Source organism: Colobus angolensis, unplaced genomic scaffold (assembly GCF_000951035.1).
Source record: "Colobus angolensis palliatus isolate OR3802 unplaced genomic scaffold, Cang.pa_1.0 Scaffold124, whole genome shotgun sequence".
Lineage (NCBI taxonomy): Eukaryota > Metazoa > Chordata > Mammalia > Primates > Cercopithecidae > Colobus > Colobus angolensis.
The window spans coordinates 4710693-4730881 of NW_012113586.1; the positions used below are offsets into that span (position 1 = coordinate 4710693).

The 20189-nt window shown below is 43.1% G+C and overlaps 1 protein-coding gene across 2 annotated transcripts in view; it reads left to right on the forward strand.

Moving 5' to 3' along the window:
* Positions 1–6140: 6140 nt before the first annotated feature.
* CASQ2 (calsequestrin 2 (cardiac muscle)) overlaps positions 6141–20189 on the forward strand; it is a 77530-nt gene continuing 63481 nt past the window's right edge. For both annotated transcript variants that reach the window (XM_011933092.1, XM_011933093.1), the window contains exon 1: positions 6141–6643. In XM_011933092.1, the coding sequence (XP_011788482.1) occupies positions 6410–6643 (234 nt within the window). In that variant the 5' untranslated portion in view covers positions 6141–6409. The remainder of the gene's footprint in view (positions 6644–20189) is intronic.

Here is a 20189-nt window from a genome sequence, read left to right on the forward strand (position 1 = left end):
CCCAGCTAATTTTTGTATTTTTAGTAGAGATGGGGTTTCACCATGTCGGCCAGGCTGGTCATGAACTCCTGACCTCCAGTGATCCAACCACCTCAGCCTCCCAAAGTGCTAAGATTACAGGCGTGAGCTACCACATCTGGCTGGATGACCAATTTTTAACAAACATGTTAAGGCAATTGAGTAGAATTGGAGTCTTTTCAAGAAATAGTATAGTACAGAAAAATGGAATATGCCAAAACACCCTTACTTTGATTCATACTTATTCATACTATATTAACTAGATTGAATCACAGATTTTAATTGTCATAGTAGCTTTATGTGTAAAAATGACACAAATTTCCATTAATGGGGAAAGAATAAACAAATTGTATATGTTGATACAATATAATTCTAGTTAGTGATAAAAATGAATGACAATATATGCAACGTTACTGAATCTCAAAACAGGTATGCTGAGTTAAAGAAGCCACATCAAAGAAAAAAAAGAGAATAGGTAATGTATTATTCCATTTACATAAAATTATAGAAAATAAAAACTAATCTATAGTGGCAAAAAAGATTAGAGGTTGCCTAAGGACTAGGGGGAGGAGGAGGGAAGAAGGATGGATTATAAAAGGGCTCAAGAAACTTGTAGGGAGTGGATATATTCAATATCTTGATTGTGGTGATAGTTTCATGTGTGTATGCATATGCCAAAATGTATCAAATGTCACACTTTAAATATGTGCAATTTCTTGTGTATCAATTATATCTCAGTTAAACAAATTAAAAAAAGGAAAAAGTTCAATCTTTATTTCTCATATACATTTGTTTCCTAAACCAACACGCCATTTAAACATTTGCTAACAAATCAACCTTTCTGTTGTCTATTTTAATTAAACAATGAATCATTTATAAACTGACAAATTATAATCTATCTTCATTCTGTATATAATGATTATTAAGAAAGACATTAAAATGAATTTTATAACAGAGTCTGTAATAATATGTCAACCTAGATATATTTGAAAATCATTTCTTTTTAAATATATTACACAAAAACGGCAACTTTAAAAAAACTCCTAAGGAGAGATATTGAGAGATGGTATGTTACCATAAAAAGGAAAGGTCAAAAAGGTAGGAGAATGTGGATCTAGATTATTTTAGAGGCCTTGAGAGGTGTTAGTGACTTGCCCCAAGAAACATATGTCCCAGTTCCCTCATGGAGTGAGGATCAAAGGAGCCATAAATGTAAATGACCCTATCAACTGTGCTGTGCTGAGTTGTTTTCACATCTGTCTGGTACAGGCAATGGGGCTAGGTAAAGGTACAGGTTACTTTGCAGGTAAAAAAGCTGAGGCTATAGGATAGGCAGCTTTTTGTCATTTTAGGAGTCGGTTTTCACTGTCACCCTCAGTTCCCTATTGCTGCTGTAACAAATTACCAGAAACTTAGTGGTTAAAACAACACAAATGTATTGTCTTACAGTTATGGAAGTTAAAAGTCTAAAATGGTCTGCGGGGCTGCATTCCTCCTGGAGGCTTTCAGGGAAAATCCTCTCCTGGCCTCTTCTATCTCTCAGATAGAGGCTGCCTACATGCTTTGGCTGCTGGCCTGTGTCATTCCAGCCTCTACTTCCATCGTCCATCTCCTTCTCTCACTCTGACCCTCTTGCCTCTGTTTCACAAGCATCCACCAGGACAATCCAGGCTAATCCGGAACTTAATCACATCTTCAAAGACTCCTTGGTCATATTAGGCAACACACACACACACACACACACACACACAGAGGTTCTGAGGATTATACTGGACATCCTGTGGGGGGTTGGGGGGATGGGGAGCACTCTTCCGTCTACCACACCCTCCATTTGGACCCTTTGATATGATCTCCATATTCGGGTTTTTTTTTTTCTGTTATTTTATTGCTACCCGTGAGAACCCTGTATTTCCCCCCTAGTTCCAAGTTCCAGGACAAAGTAGCCCTAAGCTTTCCATTTATCTGTTCTTGTCTACTGAATTAAATGTTTTACTTCCTTCCTTCCTTCCCTTCTCCTTCCTTCTCTCTCTCTCTCTCTTTCTCTTGTTTCTGCTGTTAAAACACCTGGCTTTTTTTTTTTTTTTCAGACGGAGTCTCGCTAGGTCGCCCAGGCTGGAGTGCAGTGGTGCAATCTCGGCACACTGCAGTCTCTGCTTCCTGGGCTCAAGCGATTCTCCCGCCTCAGCCTCCCGAGTAGCTGGGATTACAGGCAGGTGCCATCATGCCTGTCTTTTTGTATTTTAGTGGAGATGGGGTTTTGCTATGTTGGCCAGGCTGGTCTCAAACTCCTGACCTCAGGTGATCCTCCCGCCTCAGCCTCTTAAAATGCTGGGATTACAGGTGTGAGCCACCGGGCCTGGCCACAGAGTAATCCTACAGATTTATTTACTAAGCATTTAATGAGAACTACTACTTGCTATGAGGATGCTGTGAACAGATGCTGCCCCTGCAGCAATGAAGTTCAGCTGGGAGAGGGAGAAGGCTCTCCCGTGAGAGGAGCGTTTCCGAGGAGAAGTACAGTGTGTAAGGGGACTCAGTGTCAGCTCCTGGCCTACACTGAGGGCCTCCTTAAGGAAGTGACATTTGTCAAAACCTGGACTCATATGGGTGGAGCTTTGGGGCTCTTTTTCAGGATAACATTGATCTCTTTCTGCTTGTTTCTGTTGAGGAGTTTCCTGGTGCAGAGAAGGCAGGAAGGCTCCAGGGACCACCAGATAAAGTTGAGAGAAAAGGAGGGCCTTGGAGTTGCTAACAGACTTGTGTAGATCTGGCCAGAGGATGCCGGAGGCTCATGGAGCACAGGGCTCTAGACCTGAGTATTTCTGCATTCTTTCTACCAGGCTGTGCTTCCCTCCAGGAACGGGAGCAAAGAAATAGGCCATTTTCTGTTTTGTCCACTGGGTGGAGTATTTTAGCCAAAGAAGGGGGCTTTGGCAGCAGTGACTTTGTAGGCGATCTTTGCCTTGGAGAAGAGGCAAGCTTGGACTCGTCCGGAGTCACGCCCATCAAAACCCTCCTCCGCAGCTAACATTCATCAAACTTCATCACACCTGTGTGTTGGGCTGAGGCCCATCCTGGTAAAAGAAAATCTTGTAACAGATTTTAACATCTTAGAGCCAGAAAGGGGGCCGTGGGAGCTTGGTGACTCTAACCCTCTTTCACAAATTTCGAGTGCTAGGGCCCCAGCCTGAGGGCTCCTAACCTAATCACGCAGGCCGGCGGAACCCAGGTCTCCTGCCTTTCTGGGGGCGGTTCTTTCTCGCTAAGCCGCCTCGGAGGCGCCCAGATAGAGACCTGCAGACCTTCGAAGGGAGGCGTGAGAAAAGACATACGTTTCTCTTTGTAGATAAAATGGTCTGAGAGAAAATCATTCTGCCACCTGTCAAGAATAAACAAAGTAAATGAGCTAGGTTAGATTAAGGGACTCTAGGTGGCCGCCACTCACAGTGAAGGACTGGAAATGGTTAGGAAAACAAGGGGCCTACGCCATATATTGTGACAACAATGAACATTTATTTGTGTTGATTTGTATGTTTTGTTCTACCCGTTCTTGTTCAAAAACAAAACAAAAAGTACCTACTAATGGCACATAAAAATGAACATTTCAGCACAACCACATAAACTAGAAGTGCATTGGCTTGGGCCGCAGTTAAAGCTGGAACAGAACAGCTGGTTTGCACGAGGTAAGGTTGACTCAGAATGTGTGAAGCATTCTTTGTTTAAAAAATAAATGAATTGGCTGGGCCCAGTGGCTCACGCCTGTAATCCCAGCACTTTGGGAGGTTGAGGCAGGCGGATCACCTGAGGTCGGGAGTTCAAAACCAGCCTGACCAACATGGAGAAACCTCGTATCTAATAAAAATACAAAATTAGCCAGGTGTGATGGCGCGTGCCTGTAATCCCAGCTACTCGGGAGGCTGAGGCAGGAGAATGGCTTGAACCTGGGAGGTAGAGATTGTGGTGAGCCGAGATAGGGCCATTGCATTCCAGTCTGGGCAACAAGAGCGAAACTCCATCTCAAAAAAAAAGAAAAAAAAGAATTAAAGTTGGTGATCAATAAGGCAGAGGAAAAACAAAAATAGGAAAATGAAAGGCAGGTAGAAAATAAGCCTGGTATGTTAAATGCAAACTATGAAAACCTACCTCTTGCTGAGAGTGGGGCATGAATGTAGACCTCATATCTACCGTGGCTGCTTGGGGGAAACATGATCACCACAGCATATGTCAGTGGCTGCCTGTCCTCAGGGCTGGGCTGCCTGGCCCAAATCGAGTCCATGATCTAGGGGCAGGAACTTTCCACAGCTCAGGCTTTTCGCAGTAAACCAGATTTGAAGGTTAAACTAAATTTTAAAAAATTATTTCTTTTCCCTTATAGTTTTGTCAATTATAAGTCAGAAGGAAATTCAAGGACTTTGACTTTAAATATCTCCCGATTTTTCAGTAACAGTTAAACCTACTTACATATTAAGAAAAGTGGAGCAAATTCTAAATAAAGGTAACCCAGTGAGATCAAGACAACTGGGAACAGTTTGGGGAGGCTGACCTCAAAAAGACAAGACACACATTGTTTCACTCAGAAATCCTTTCCCCCTTAAATTTCCTAAAGAAAACAGAGATCTTGCATGCTTGCCACTGACTTGGAAAGCTAAGTACACCTTAGAATCGATATTCTTGGCTCCATCTTTTGAAAACTTAGAGACTACACCATTAGAAAGAATGGAATGCCATCAAGGGTTTTAGTGATGGGTTCTTCAAGGCCCCAACTTCCTGCACATGAAAGTGTAGCATCAAGACAACCCCTCATCAGCCTGACTCTCAATGTAAGGCCCTCTGACTGCAGGGGAGCCTTGCCTTACTCATAGAGGCCACAGATCTTCTCTTTGCCTTCTAACCCCTGCAAAAGCTGTGTGTGACAGAGTACTCTGTCTTTTCAAAGCTGATTTATAACTGAAGGAGAACAGAAACTTGGTCAGAATCATGAGTGCCCTAGATGCGTTTGAAGAGTGGAGAGACATGACTGGACTAGGGTTGGACTGGAAGAGATGGTCAAGAAGGTACTTAAGAAAAGGGGTGTTTGTAAGGGAATCACCCAGAGTCAGAGGCAAGACAACCAGGAGCAGCAGCTTTGAGGCAGGGTTGAATTCTTGCTCTGGCAGTTAGAAATGCTGCAAACTCAGACAAGTTGCTGTTAGCTCAGTGGTAGGATGAGCCCTGATCACTTCTGCCCCAGTTGCCTACTGGATTCAAGGAGAAAATGGACAAGAAAGGGTTCACAAACCATTCATATTAGAAACAGACAAATATCCATTATATAACCAATGTTCCACCAGCTCCAGTGAGAAGTAAGTACAATAGCTACCATTTTTGAGCACCTGTTTTGTGCCATGCTTTTTCATCTATGTGTTTTAGACTTTATGGTTATTATCAGCCCCACTTTACATAGAGGGGAACTGATAATCAGAGAGGGCAAGTGACCCTCCAAAGTTCATTAGCTGTTAAAAGGCTGAGTAGGGATTTGAGCTGTGAACCTTGTTTCATTTCATTCTAATGAGGACAGATTCTTCTGGTGTCAGCTGGGTTCAGCAGGGTGTCCCTGCACCCCTCGCCCAGTGGCTGGCAGAGGATTTTTAAGAAGAGAGGATGGAAGGTAGAAAAAAACAGGAGTAGAACATGAGGAAGTCTACCTTGGGGCTCCGTTTTGTTTCATGTTGCAGTGAGGAACAGAGGGTGAGCAACCACCGTGAGGGGACAGGCTGAGTTACCTCCCTGGAGTGATTTAACAATTCAGTAATTCATGAGTGTCATTCTGTATGTTTGAACTCCCCATTTGCTTATTGGCACCCTAGTCCCTTATCTCTCTCCCTCTTGAGTTTCTTTCTCTTCTTTGACCTTTCTAGCCTCCTTATTTCATGCGTGCACATTCTTGTCTTTTTCCTCCTGCCTCTTCCCTCTTCACCATTTGGACAGACTGTATCAGCGAATCCCTCTACAGTGTCGTATCTAACTTTTTTATTCATTGCATGATTTATTTTTAGCCTGAAACAACTGCATCCTAAAAATGGAGTTCCTAATGAGACAGAGGCTGAGCAGAGCTATGTAAGGTATCTGGGGCTTGGCCTCCCAGCCTCCCTAGCTTGGCTGTTTTTCTACTCTCGCGTGTGTGTGTGTGTGTGTGTGTGTGTGTGCCTCTGCTCTTTGTCCTGAGCCCACGATTCCAGAGCTGGCTGAACCCAAAGAGGTGAAGAGTCACTTCTCCGCCCCAGGAAGGGCAAAGAAGAGAGACAAAATCAGCCTGTCTGCTCCCTGCTTGGCTCAATAAGGCCTCTAATAGTCTTCGGTCCTTTCTTCTGCACACGGCATATTTGGGAACAAGAAACAAAACTTTTTCCAAATGAAGAGAACTCACTTGTTTATTGTGGGGGTTTATTTTCTGTCCTCTTGCAGGGCAGAAGAGGGGCTTAATTTCCCCACATATGATGGGAAGGACCGAGTGGTAAGTCTTTCTGAGAAGAACTTCAAGCAGGTTTTAAAGAAATACGACTTGCTCTGCCTCTACTACCACGAGCCAGTGTCTTCAGATAAGGTCGCGCAAAAACAGTTCCAACTGAAAGAAATCGTGCTTGAGGTAAGTAATCAAAGGGCATGCTGTCCGCGCTGCCTCAATGGGTGCTGAGGGAATGCCTTTGGCCAGGGGTTGGGATATGGGAATGAGGATGCAGAGAATATATACTGAAGTCTGCTTTATTTTGGCCTCACGTGAATCAGATGCCCTTGCTGCACAGCTGGGATGTGTGAACAATGAGGGGTGGGTCCTAACTCCTCAGATGAAGAGGACCAAACGTGCTATACTATGATGGGTCTGATGTAAAGTCTCTATGGCCCCCTTGACTTTTCAAGGGCCCTTGTCCCAGTCACAGTTTCCCAGATAGAACGCAGAAACTGTTGTTAAAACTGTTGGCTGAAATGAAATCCAGGGACTACTTGTGGATTTCACTCAGTGTGCCCACTCTGCTCCCTCAAATCTCCCTGTGATCCTGGAGAGACCAGAGTTACCTGACCTTGCCTCTCTCTGGGGGTCAGATGGAGAATATCACTAAATGACTTTCCTCTCTCGTGATTTGCTGTCAGTCAGCATTACAGAATGTAGTTGTGTGCAGATTTTCTGAGTGGCCTATTCATTTATGTGATTTTTTTTTTCTCAGAAAGTTCTTGGTATGACTTTAGGGCAGAGCTGAAGTCAGTTCTTATTTTATCCGCATTACATGGCCTGCCTGTTTGTAACCTGGCACTGGGGCCCATTTTCTAATCCTTTGCAAGTGCCCCAGAAACTATTCCTGCAGCTCCTCCTGGACAGCTTAAGATGGCTTATACTTTAAGAGTGCCTGAGGGTGCCAAGAGTGCTAGTGGGCACCAAGATGCCTCATCAGTCCCCATGCCTAGCCCAGGCACAAACCTGTGTAAAGGATATTTGAGAATTACAGTTTATTAACCAGTGCAATCAGAGAACTCAGGTTGATGAAACAGTTTGATTAACAGAATTATCGTATAAAACCCATGTGGATTTGAATTTTTTCCAGTTGAAAAATTGACTGTCATAAAATCCAGCAAAACTATCCCAAATACATCAAAACTATATTTCCAACCTTGAGTGCTGAATGTGGAAGTTCACTTCTCTCTGTGGGTTGCAAGAAAAGAGAAAGCAGGGATAGTTATTAAGACTTTATTCTATAGAAGTGAGCAAATCACAGGCTGGAAAAGAACAGGACATAGAACTTAGCTGCTGCTTAGCCCATGAAACCAACACTTACATTATATCTCCATTTCAAACTGCCATACTCAGTTATCAAGAGACATTGTTACGAAAACTTAATAGAAGGCATAAGGATTCTCCCCTATATACTCATTGCTGTCCAGTTAGCCTAGAATTCCAAAAGATTGCCTTTGGTTGGCCAGTACAGTCAAGGACATTCATTTCTGATTCTAATTTTTTTAAAAGAAATCTCTTTCTGTCATCTATGTCTGTCTGTCTATCTATCTATCTATCTATCTATCTATCTATCTATCTATCTATCTATCTATCTATCCATCCATCTATCTATCTCTAGCTCCCCCAAGTATGTATGTCCCCAAAGACTATGCAAAGTCATGAACAGGAGCTTCCCCTGGGCTTACCATCCCTCCAGACACCTTTGATCCAAGAGTGCCCTTTTCACAGTTGGGTGACAGCCCAGCAGAGACCGATAAGGAAAAGTTCACGACAGGAGTTAATTTGATGCCCCTAGGCTGCTAAAGCTGGAGTGAGGCATCATTAAGAGAAAAAGAACACAGAACTTGAAGTCAGGATGTCCGGATTTAAGTTCTGGCTTTGTCTCTACTAGGCATAGGACACAGGTCAAATTATGTAATTTCTCAGAGCCTCATTTTCTTATCTATAAATATAGAAAAATAATAACTCTCATGCAGGCTTAAGAAATGATTAAATAATAATAAAGTTTATCAAATGCTTACTAAGTACAGGGACTGTCCTAAGCACTTGGTATGTGTTAGCTTGTTTAATCCTTACAATAATTCTATTAAGTAGGTACAGTTACCAATTCCCTTTTATAGATGGGGAAACTGAAGCAGAGAGGCGAAGTTGTCCAAGGTTACACAGCTACTGCAGATGGAGGCAGTACGTAATACCTATACTGCGCTACTCCTGAAATCCATGCGAAAATGCCCAAGGGGCTTCTGGGTAGACTGTTTAAGACGATTTCAAGAGTCTTCCTTAAACAGAGTTGCTCAGCCTCTGGGCCCGGGTCTGATGATGCCAGCTGTACCACCAGCATGGCCCAGAAGTACATGGCCTGGAGGCACTGCTTATGCAAAAGTCCAAACCGAGGAGGAGGCCTGGGCTCCATTAGTGAAGATGAGGAAGGGGCGGGCCTTTGTTGAGATATTTGTCAGGTGCAGCATCAAGGGAAAAAATGGCTCCAGGAAGTCCATGAGTGGAAAGAGTGAACATGCCTTTAAACTTTCTTCATGGTCAAAACAACTATTTTGTCCTCTTAATCTTCTAGACCCCACACTTACACTAAGAAAAATAGTCTACCAGCTTCCAGGGCTGTGGCTGTTAGGGGGTAGGGGGAAAAGAGGAGGCAGCTCCCAGTGTCCATCCATCAGGTAGTGTGGTCTCAGTCATGGGCAAATAGCTGGAGGGGAGGCAGCTCCCTTCCCCCTTGCAGCTTAAGGCGGCTTCTGACACTTTTTATCATAACCAACTATGACCAAGTACACACAGACACACACACACACACACACCAGAAACAAAAATTTCATGAAACTATACTTCTTATTATTACCTGGGGAATTAAAAAATTTTTTTTCTATTTTTATCCCGTTCTCTTCTATTTCACTTTAAAAATCGATCTCAACCTATTAAGTTGATTTCACTCTCCAGTGAGGAGTTGCCATCCCTAGGCTGAAACAGCTGAGGAATTTCTAGGAATTAGAAACTCATAGCTCCTCACACTAGGGCCACCCCATTGTAAGAAACTCCAAGGGCGCTGTGGTCAGTCATGTATATTTTGTCTGCATCTCTAAGGGATGTCAATGAAAAGAGCCAGAAACAGCTTCATCCACAGAGCGAGGTGATCACTGCCTGATGAGGGGCACTTGAAATGCCATTCAATTAGTCATGCATCTGCCACCTACTTTATGTTGGGGTGCTGGGATAGACGCTGTGGATACAGGGAACATGAGACCCTCGAGTGGCTCACAGCTGAACACGGAAGAAAACAGGCGAACTAAGAGCTATGGTGCAGGGAGGTTGCTGTAACAACAGAGCAACTTATAAGTTTGTCGGGGAGAATAGAGGAAAGAGGAAGAGCCAGAACTGGTTTGTGAAATGAGTAGGAATTTACTGGCAAAACAGCACATATTCTGATGGCTCTCAAGTATTTTTCCACCTGCTAGCTTTTTCCTAAAATTTGGCCAAGAGGGCCTCATTTCTTTAGGGTAAGATTTTTGTCCGGACTTAGTCAAGGTCCTCTGGGAGAGGTAGACCTTTGAGATGTTGCCAATCACTTACATCCCCTGAGTCTGAATTTGTCGTGAGAACAGGACTTGACAAGGGGAAGAGGAGAAGGGGGAGAAGATAAGGTCTATACAGTTTAGCAAGAAATAGGCAAGTAATATGACACCAGGAGGCAGCAAACTCAAACTTCGCTTTCCAGTCTGGCCAGAGTCCAGTTCTGGAGGGCCCAAGGGTCAGCGTATGATCCATAGTTCCATGCAGATGTTTTACACATGCTTGTTGAATGACTGAATGAATGTTAGAGCTCAAAAGAACTGTGGGAGTCATCTAGGTTGCTCTGAACCCCTCATTTCATAGCTGTAACCCTGACTTAACTAGCTGGTAGTTCTGATTCCTGCTTGGCTTTCTTCATCAACAAAGTAGCATACACTCCTTTAGATTTCAGAGTATGTGAAAAAGAACTAAAAGGCAATAAAAGTAATCACACCAAAATAAACATGGATAATGTTCTGGTAGATTTCTTTCCAGTTTTTTTTCTGTACATAAGTATACATTTTTCAATTCGGAATTATACCATTTATACAGTTTTGTTTCCAGCTTTTCTTCATATCTGTATATGGTATTTCTATATTATTAAACAGTAATGTTAATACCAGCATAGTATTCCACTGTATCATCATACATATTTTAAAAATAATTACCATATATTTGGATCCTGACATAATTTTTAGAGTTTTAAAAATCTTTATCTTTTCATTATTGTTTTAATGAACACTTCTTTGATTTCTAGCTAAAGTTTTCCATGAAATTGTTTTGCCATTTATATATTTTTTTCTTCCATAAATTATTTTTCTATGCCTTTTCTCATTTTTCTACTGGGGTGTCAACACAAATTATAAAAGGAGTTGCAATTTTGCATGCTGTCTCTTGCAGCTTCCGCCAAGATAGTTAATTTAGTCACACCACAGTGGCCAACTTCCATTAGCATTACAGGACTCAGAGACAGAGGAGATGGTCAGGGAATTCAGTTTCTCCTTGTGGCTTTGTTTCCTGCTTCCTCTTTTTTCTTGAAACTGCTGTGCAAGCTGCTGCTCCTATCGTGTCCTATAAATATTGCCAGAGAAAAGTCCTTCAACATCACCATTTCCCTGAGGTTGAAGTGCTTGAGAGATGGCATGCTCTAACACGGGCTTCCAGATCAGATAGACCTGGCTTCCTTATTTGCAAGGTGGAGATGACAGTGCTGTTGTGAGGATTGAATGAGGCTGCCCAGCAAGAGCATAGCTCTGGCATGCAGAAGATACTTAACAAATGCTGGCTACTTTCAGCCCGCACTCACTATTTTGTCAGGATTCTAAACACAGTGCAACTAACCCCATCAGTTTACAAACTGAGGAAACCAGGCCTTGGGAGCTGGGGACTGGAAATGCATTGCCATCTTGCTTATTCCCAGCCAGTTTGATTCACTCCTCCTCTTATTGCTTATTCACTCCTCCTCTCTGGGGCTGGAGAGGAGGAGTGACTTGCCGGTGGTCACAGGTCGCTCTCAATGTACCCCTGTTTGGCATTCCCTCTGCTCTCAAGGCTTTGCTGAGCCTATGTCAGCTATGTCCAACCACCTCATCAATACCATTTATTAAATTAGGCTTTGCCCCATTTTCAGACATGGTTCAGTCTCACCTACTTTGAGAGGTGCTTCCAGTTTCCTTCTAATCCTTTCTACCTTACCCTTTCCCCCCATGGAGACATGGGTTGGATTTTTCCCTCTAGATTAGAAGCCTCATAAGAACAACCTGAATGAAAATCAAACTTGGTAATAGGGGAAGCAAAAAGCAAAGCAAAGCAAAGCAAAACAAAAGCAAACTGAGCCAAGTTCACATTGGGCAAGGATCAAGAAACTGCTTGTAACTCAAAAACACAACTAAATGAATGCACTGGTCACATGACAACATGACAGATGGAGCCCCAGCTGGCCAGGCATGAGCAACATGGCCTCCACATTGTGAATTCCTGAGCCCTCTACACGTGGCATTTCCGTTCTGCCCAGCACCCAGCCTGGGATGAGGAATCGATTCCTTCTTCTTCCCCTTCTGCCTTAACACAGATCTTATCCCTAACTCCAAGACCTTTATCTTTTCCTCTACACCACTTCACTGCTAGGTGTCCGGCATTCCAACCTGAAAAAGAAGACAAGAAAAAGACAAAAGCTTTTTCCCGGTCAGCTTCATACTTACGTAGAAACAACTTTATGGCCACTTAAATCGTCTATAGAAGGAAAGGAGGAAAGAGACATGCAAAGACCTCAGAGCTCAGTTCTAGGACCTCTGGACACTTCATTTTATATTCACATGTTTCATAGTGAAAACTGATGCTGTTAGCCATGTATCTGTGTTTTGGGTGGCAGGGTGGAGAGGGGTAAATAGCAACTGAGTAGACTAACCTGCAACCAATATGCATTTATTGGATAAGGAAAGCTACGGGAATTTTTTTCAGGCAGCTAGAGAGTGTTTCCGAACATGAAAACAAGCATTGTAAATTCCTAAATAGAAATATTAATTCATTTATCAAATTTTCATTGCTATTAACAGACAGTCAATAATCTTCGCATGAGTAAATGAATGTATCAGTGAATGTATGGACAAAGAACAAGCAACACTTTCCAGATTGTGAACAGTAAAGCTTGGTTCATTCATTTAGGGTGAAATAGGTCCCTTGAGCAGGCAGCAAACCTGGAGTCTTGGCACAAAAATGGCCACATCTTCTTGGAAGTTGAACCAGGTCGACCTGTTGGTCTTGTAGTTTTTCAACAAGCTGCAACTAGAGTTCAAGGTCTAAGGCTGCTCCCCTGTGTACCCTTGGTGGGGTTCTTCTGCTTTTCCTGCTTAAGAAGGTCTCACTTTAGCTCACCAATAGAGTCTGTTGGGATGCTCTGTTGCCATCCACACAGTGCCTGTCTAGGGGATCTCTCCTAAGCTATCTTGGGTATTAAATGGCAGGACCACTACCTAAAAATGCAAACCAATTTCCCATGCTGAAACATAGGTTACTTTCCAATAATTTTTAAATGATGACTCACACAAGTTATCTATTAGGCCCTGTAGGGGAGAGGGATGCTGGTTTCATTGTCTATGACAGGATCAAGAATCATAACCCTGTGTGATGTAGGCCTCTGAGTTTTGCAGCTGTTTAGCGGATCTCTTGATGCTGCTGCTATCAGTCTACCAGAGCCCCTACCAGACTGAGCTTCCTTCTTCCTTCAGGCCTCAGTCTCCTAAACTATCTGTATATCAGTAAAAAGTAAACGTTAGCTGAGAGTGACTGCAGCCTCTTCAGGCTTTGCAATGTGCCAGCATCATCATTGACAAGACTCATGTGTACTTTATAAACACCTCCTCCTCCTCTCCTCCTCCTCCTCCTCCTTCTTCTTCTTCTTCTTCTTCTTTCTCCTCCTCCTCCTCCTCTTCCTCCTCTTCCTCTTCCTCTCCTTCTCCTTCTCCTTCTTCTTCTTCTCCTTCACCCCCTGTAGGCTAGAGTGCAGTGGTACAATCTCAGCTCACTGCAACCTCCACCTTCTGGGTTCAAGCAATTATTCTGCCTCAGCCTCCTAAGTTCTTGGGATTACAGGTGCCCACCACCACACCCAGCTAATTTTTATATTTTTAGTAGAGACAGGGTTTCACCATGTTGGCCAGGCTGGTATACCACCATTTCTCTATATCCAATCTCAGATGAAGTATCAATGCTTGGGAAAACTGAAAGCAGAACACCTGAACTTCTCTTCCATTTACTCACTATACTGAGCAAGTCACACAGATTCACTTCATTACACTGATCTGTGAAATCTATATGTAAAATCATCTATAAAATCAACCATCAGTTCCTTCCTCCATGAATTAGGAGAATTACATGGAAACAGGTGAATAAGAATTTCTTATAAAATTATAAGAAGCTGTGAAAGAGTCAGGTATTATTATTTTTGTTATGTCAGTTACTACTGAAGAAATTCATCTATGTATTAATAGAATGACTAATTGAGTGCTTGAAGTATAGTGGGTGCTTATCAATGTGAATTTCCTTTACTAGTCACTTGAACTTTTGTACGTGTTCTTAGTTGATTGTAGTAGTTCTCAACTTTGACCATACATTAGCACCACATAAGGAGTTTTAAAAAATACTGATTCCTGGGTCTCATCCCCACAGGTGCTGGTTTAATTGGTCATTGGGTAAAGGCTGATGTCCAGATGCTGCAATTTTTAAAAACTTTCTGAGTGCTGTTAAGATCCAGCCAAGTTTGAAGGCCACTCGAAACTTGATGCTTAAAATGTGAACCCCAAGGTTGAGAGCAGCCCAGCTACCTGGGAGGCTGAAAGTAGAGGATTGCTTGAGGCCAGGAATTTGAGTCTGCAGTGTGTTATGATTGCGCCTGTGAGTAGATACTGCACTCCAGCTTGAGCAACATAGTGAGACCTCATCTGAATAAAAAGGTGGACCCCAGAACAAATGGCATCACTTGGACCATGTTAAAAATGAAGAATCTCAGGCCCCACCCCAGAATCAAACTTAACACTTAAATGAGATCCCTGTGTGCTTTGTAGGCACATTAAAGTTTGCAAAGCACTGCGACAGTCTATTGGGTTGGGAAAATTTTCCAGATAACCAGAATCATGTTGTTACCTGTTTGACCTTTGGACTATTCACTCTTCAGAATGGTGCTGGAACTGTCAGTATAGGTCTGATTTGGAGAGCCACTGGGATATTAAGTTGGTTCTAGGGGTGCAGGGATTCATATCTGCTTTGGGACTCAGCCAGGCCTCCCAGGGTTCTCCCACTGACCCATCACTCACACAGTCAGTGACTTATCTTTTGGACCTCCTTAAAAAGAAATGATCTGAGACTTGAGGAGTCTTAACCTACTTGAGATCTTTCTGGTTGAATTGCCTGGCTTTTTAAGACCAACTCAGAAGTTGGTCTTCTAACTATCCTTAGGTCACGGTTCAGAGTTTACCTTTAGAAAGAGAAGACATGCATCTATTTGGTTGCTGTGGCACATTAGCCCTTTCCCCAAAAGAAATGGCAAATCTAAGAACACTGAAGATAGATGAAAGTAGGCTATTAAGATGTTATGATATTTTATGGGAAACCATGGGAAAGTTTCTCAGAGAGAACTGGTGAGTATTTTGTAATATGAAACTAAGTCTGGTGAACACCTAAATAGAAATATTCGTTCTTTCATTTATTCATGAAATATTCATCTTACTTACTGTCTAAGTCTGCTCAGTGTTGCTATAACAGAGTACCTGAGGCTAGATCATCTATAAAAAGAGGTTTACTTGGCTTATTATTCTAGTGGCTGGAAAGTTCAAGATTGGCAGCTGCATCTGGTGAACACCTTATGCTGCTTCAACTTATGGCAGAAAGCAGAAAGCAATAGATGTTATAAGCAAGGAATCATGTTATGAGAGAGAAAGGATGGCAGAGAAACCAAGGAAGCCAGACCCTTTTAAACAACCTGTTCCCTCAGAAACCAATTTGTTCTCATTAAAACTGACTTACCCTTGAATGAGGGCATTAATCTATTCATGAGGGGACCCACATAACCCAAACACCTCTCACTAGACCCTACTGCTGAACACTACCATACTGGGAATAAAATTTCAATATGAGTTTTGATGGGGACAAACCACATCCAAATCATAGCACTTACAAAGATGCAGATGGAATGGCCACAGTGTCTAGGGAAATGTTCCTCTTTTATTGATGATAAGAACTCGCTTCCTTTAGGTCTATGTTTAAATGTCACCTTATCAAAGAAGTTATCTCCCTGACAGCCTATGTAAATCACACTTTCCATGCATTCATTTTACCTCCTCTACCCTCCTCTATGCTTTTTCTACATAGTACTTGGCTGACCTATTGCATATTGTCTGACACCTCTTCTTTTAGTACATTTGTGTTGCTATAAAAGAATACCTGAGGCTAGGTCACTTATAAAGAATAAAAGGTTTATTTGGCTCACAATTCTGATGTCTGAAAAAGTTGAAGATTGGGTGTCTGTATCTGGCTAGGGCCACAGGCTGCTTCCGCTCATGGCAGAAGGTGAAGAGGAGCTGGTGTGTGCAGATATCACACAGCACCAGAGGAAGCAAGAGAGACAGAGAGACAGAGAGAGAGAGAGAGAGAGAAAGAGAAGATGCAAGGCTGTTTTTAACAACCAGCTCTCAGGGAACTCTAGCAGGAACTAATAGAGTGAGAACTCACTCAGTCACTGCCCCACCCATGGAGGACATTAATCTATTCATAAGGCGTTCACCTCCATGACCCCAAGACCTCCCATTAGGCCTCAACTCCAACATTGAGGACAAATTTTAGCATGAGATTTGGAGGGAAAAACATCCAAACTACAGAACCCACTATAGAATGTGACATTCACAAAGGCAAGGACTTTGTTCTACTCATTGCTATACCCCAACACCTAAATCAGTGCCTGACTCAGTAGGTATTCAACAGTATTTGTCGAATGAATGTTGAATGAAGAGAAGGGGAAGAAAGAGAAAGGAAAAGCACATATTATGAACTTACCATAAACCATGCCAATATGTAAGTTTGTGTAATTCTTACAACATATTCTTACATTACAGGCAGAGAAATGAGCCAGAGAGCTTAGTAAAAATTGCCTAAAGTCACAATGCTATAAAACATTAGATCATGAAGCAGGGTTTGAACCCAAACCTATTTGGTTTAAAATGACATGCTCCTTCCAGTATGCCAAGGAGCAGCTGAAAGGGATTGCTTCATGTTTGTAAGCTGTGCCAACTTACGAAGGCACAGATGTCTTTAGTTTGTACTCTGGATTTTCACTCACACTTGAGCTGCATTAAATTGTACAACTAGACTATGTGTTGAACCTAAATGACTAGTGTGAGCCAATGGGCTGTTGCTTGGCACTTGGAATTTAATAAATGTTTGCTGGAGGGATGGCTGGAGAGGGGAAGAAGGAAAATGTCAAGAATTAGAAATAAATTGCTTATACTGGAAATGTACTTCTCCTTGATCTCTTTTTTAAATTAAGTTAAATTTTTTAAAGTATTGAGTAGAAATGTGAAGAGGTTGAATTTGCCAGATTCAGGAACCCGTTTGTTACCCTTGCTTAATCCCACCAAAATATGGGTAAAATTAATTTTTTTTAAACCATGGGACTCTCAGCCCAAAATATATATACACATAGGCAGAAACCTCCAAGCTTTATAAGGCTGACCCTTGTTCTAAACCTATTTAGTGCAGGCAAATATCCCAGTGGTTGCATTTCCAAACCCCAAGAGAGGAAGGCAAAATGAAGTTGCTGGAGTTGAGTGAATCTGCAGATGGAGCCACATGGAAACACTGGGCAGGGAATAGCAACACACACAGGATTCAGGTATTTTTTTCCAACTGTTCACTGCCCAAAAATGGCAATCTCCAAATTCACACCTGCTCCACTCTGAAAAATTAGATGAGGTCAGGCTTATTTTGGTTTGGCTTGGAGAACGAAGCCTCCCATAGAGTCCATACTCTCTCAGGAGGTGCTCACTTTTAAATTGCAGTTCTCTGTGAAGCCCGAGTGCTGCTGAATTCTGTGTGGAGGGTTGCTGGGCACATATCGGTAATACAGGGGATCTTTGGAGTGAGATGGTAAAAGCACAGAGATGCTAGTTGTAAAAGCATGGATTGAGTTGATTACAGTTAAATATTTCCTTCCACCTATGGAATTATAAGGAAATAGAGGTTTCATGAACTGGAAAATATACTGTTGATTCAGAAGTTTTTAGACCACTGGAACCTTCTCTCATTACTCCTATCTCCAAAGCCCCCGGTATTGCACAAGCCCAAACAGGACACCTATTCATCACATTCCTGAGGTAGACCTCCTCCCAAAGGTACAAGTTTTTATTTTTTATTATTTATTTATTTATTTTGAGATGGAGTCTCGCTCTGTCACCCAGGCTCCCAGGCTGGAGTGCAGTGGCACGATCTTGGCTCACTGCAACCTCTGCCTCCTGGAGTCAAGCGATTCTTCTGCCTCAGCCTTGCAAGTAACTGAGACTACAGGCATGTGCCACCACGCCCAGCTAATTTTTGTATTTTAGTAGATATGGGGTTCCGTCATGTTGGCTGCGCTGGTCTCGAACTCCTGACCTCAGGTGATCTGCCTGCCTCAGCCTCCCAAAGTGCTGGAATTACAGGCACGTGCCACCATGCCCGGCCCCCAAAATTATACATTTTAAAATGGAGACATGAGATACCATGAAAGTCACCACTGCAGTTATAAGGGCTATTATGATATAAGGCAGTAAAATTAAAAGTAAGAAAATCTGATTCCAAATCACAAGATTTTTCTTTACTCAGAAACCCTACTCTGTGGCAGTTTGAGCTTTACAGGTTGCTGCAGAATATTTTTGCATAATTGTCAGCTTAGCTTTAGTGCGCATTCAAAATGACTTGTTCCACCTAGAAAGCCAGCCCCCTGAAGAACTGAGCCTGTTCAAGGAAGCCTCTAAGGCTCCCCTTTTTACAAACTGGATGTGGTAGGCCAGAATTATCCAGCTAAGCTGTTTCTGTTTGGACAGCCGTGAAGGAAAGGGGCCAGTGCAGCATCTTGCAATGTGATGGGCTGGGCAGGCCAGAGCCGCTTCTGTGTGCCCAGGGTGCCAGTTCCAGCAGCTCCCACCTGCTGTCCAGGTGCCCCAAGCCAGACAGGCCTCTCCTCACCATCTGCCGTGAGCTGGGTGGCCAGGAGACCTAGCAGGTACTCCCTCACATGCTCACCTGCTTCTACCTACACAGCACACACAATTACTCTGGCCCTGGATATCTAACTGTTAGCCAGACCACACACCTCTGATTTATGAAGGGAGTGAAGCATCCTCCAGACACAGAAGAAGTGAATGCAACACCTAAATGACTATTGGCAGTAGCACCTAGCAGTGTGAGATGCACAGGCTTTGGAGTCAGAGCCAGCTGGGATTGAGTCTTGCACTAGCTGTGTGACTGCAGGCGGGTCACTTAGCTCCACAAGGCTTAGTGCTTCCTTTATAAAATCTAAGCCACAGGCTGGGCGGGGTGGCTCACGCCTGTAATCCCAGCACTTTGGGAGGCCGAGGCAGGCGGATCACAAGGTCAGGAGATTCAGATCATCCTAGCTAACGGAGTGATACCTGGTCTCCACTAAAAATACAAAAATGTAGCCGGGCGTGGTGGCGGGCACCTGTAGTCCCAGCTACTCGAGAGGCTGAGGCAGGAGAATGGCAGGAACCCGGGAGGCGGAGCTTGCAGTGAGCAGAGATCGCGCCACTGCACTGCGGCCTGGGTAACAGAGCGAGGCTCCGTCTCAAAACAAAAAACAAAACAAGAAAAATCTAAGCCGCAGTACCCTCCTCGTAGGGGTTTTAAGAAGACAAAACAGGTAATATGTGTAAAGTGATGGACACATGCTTGGTGCTTAGTAATGGGCTGCTCCTGAAATCGTTGTGTATGTGAAAGCACATTGAAAACTGCCATTCTTGGGAAAATTCAAGTTAGTTTTCCATGGCATTTGCTGTCATTAGCAGATGCTATCAAAATAAACACTAGTCAGACATTTCAGAAAGTTCAGCCAAGCAGGAACAGGTTCCTCTTCTGTTTTTCAATGTGCGCTGTGGAAGCAATAAGTCAAAGATCTCTTCATTCAATCATTAGTTTACATTTATGAGGCCTCTCCATGAGAGGAAGCACCCCACCCGCTTTTTAAAATAAGGCGTATCAACCTTCACTGTAGGTTAGTTTAAAAAGGGATGATCTCTCTGGCTCCAGAAAGCACTGAGTATCATGTGGAACTTCTTCCCATGGAGAGTTGGAGGGAGGGGCTACCAGAGGAGGTCAGGGCCTAGGCTTCCAGACTGCATTTTCACAGGCACTGGGGCACAGAATTCTGTTGAGAAAAATTGGAAAAGGGCATGGCCTTGCCCCACGTCAGTCAAATTCACTCTTTAAAAATTCCATTGTAATAATGTTTTTAGATAAAACAAAACAAACCTGGCCTTCAGGGACAGCCTCCCTCATTCTGTCAGTTTGGACATGGCAAAATGCTCCACAATAAAAGACTGTGATTTTGTGTTAGAGACTGGCAGAGCCATGGCTCTCA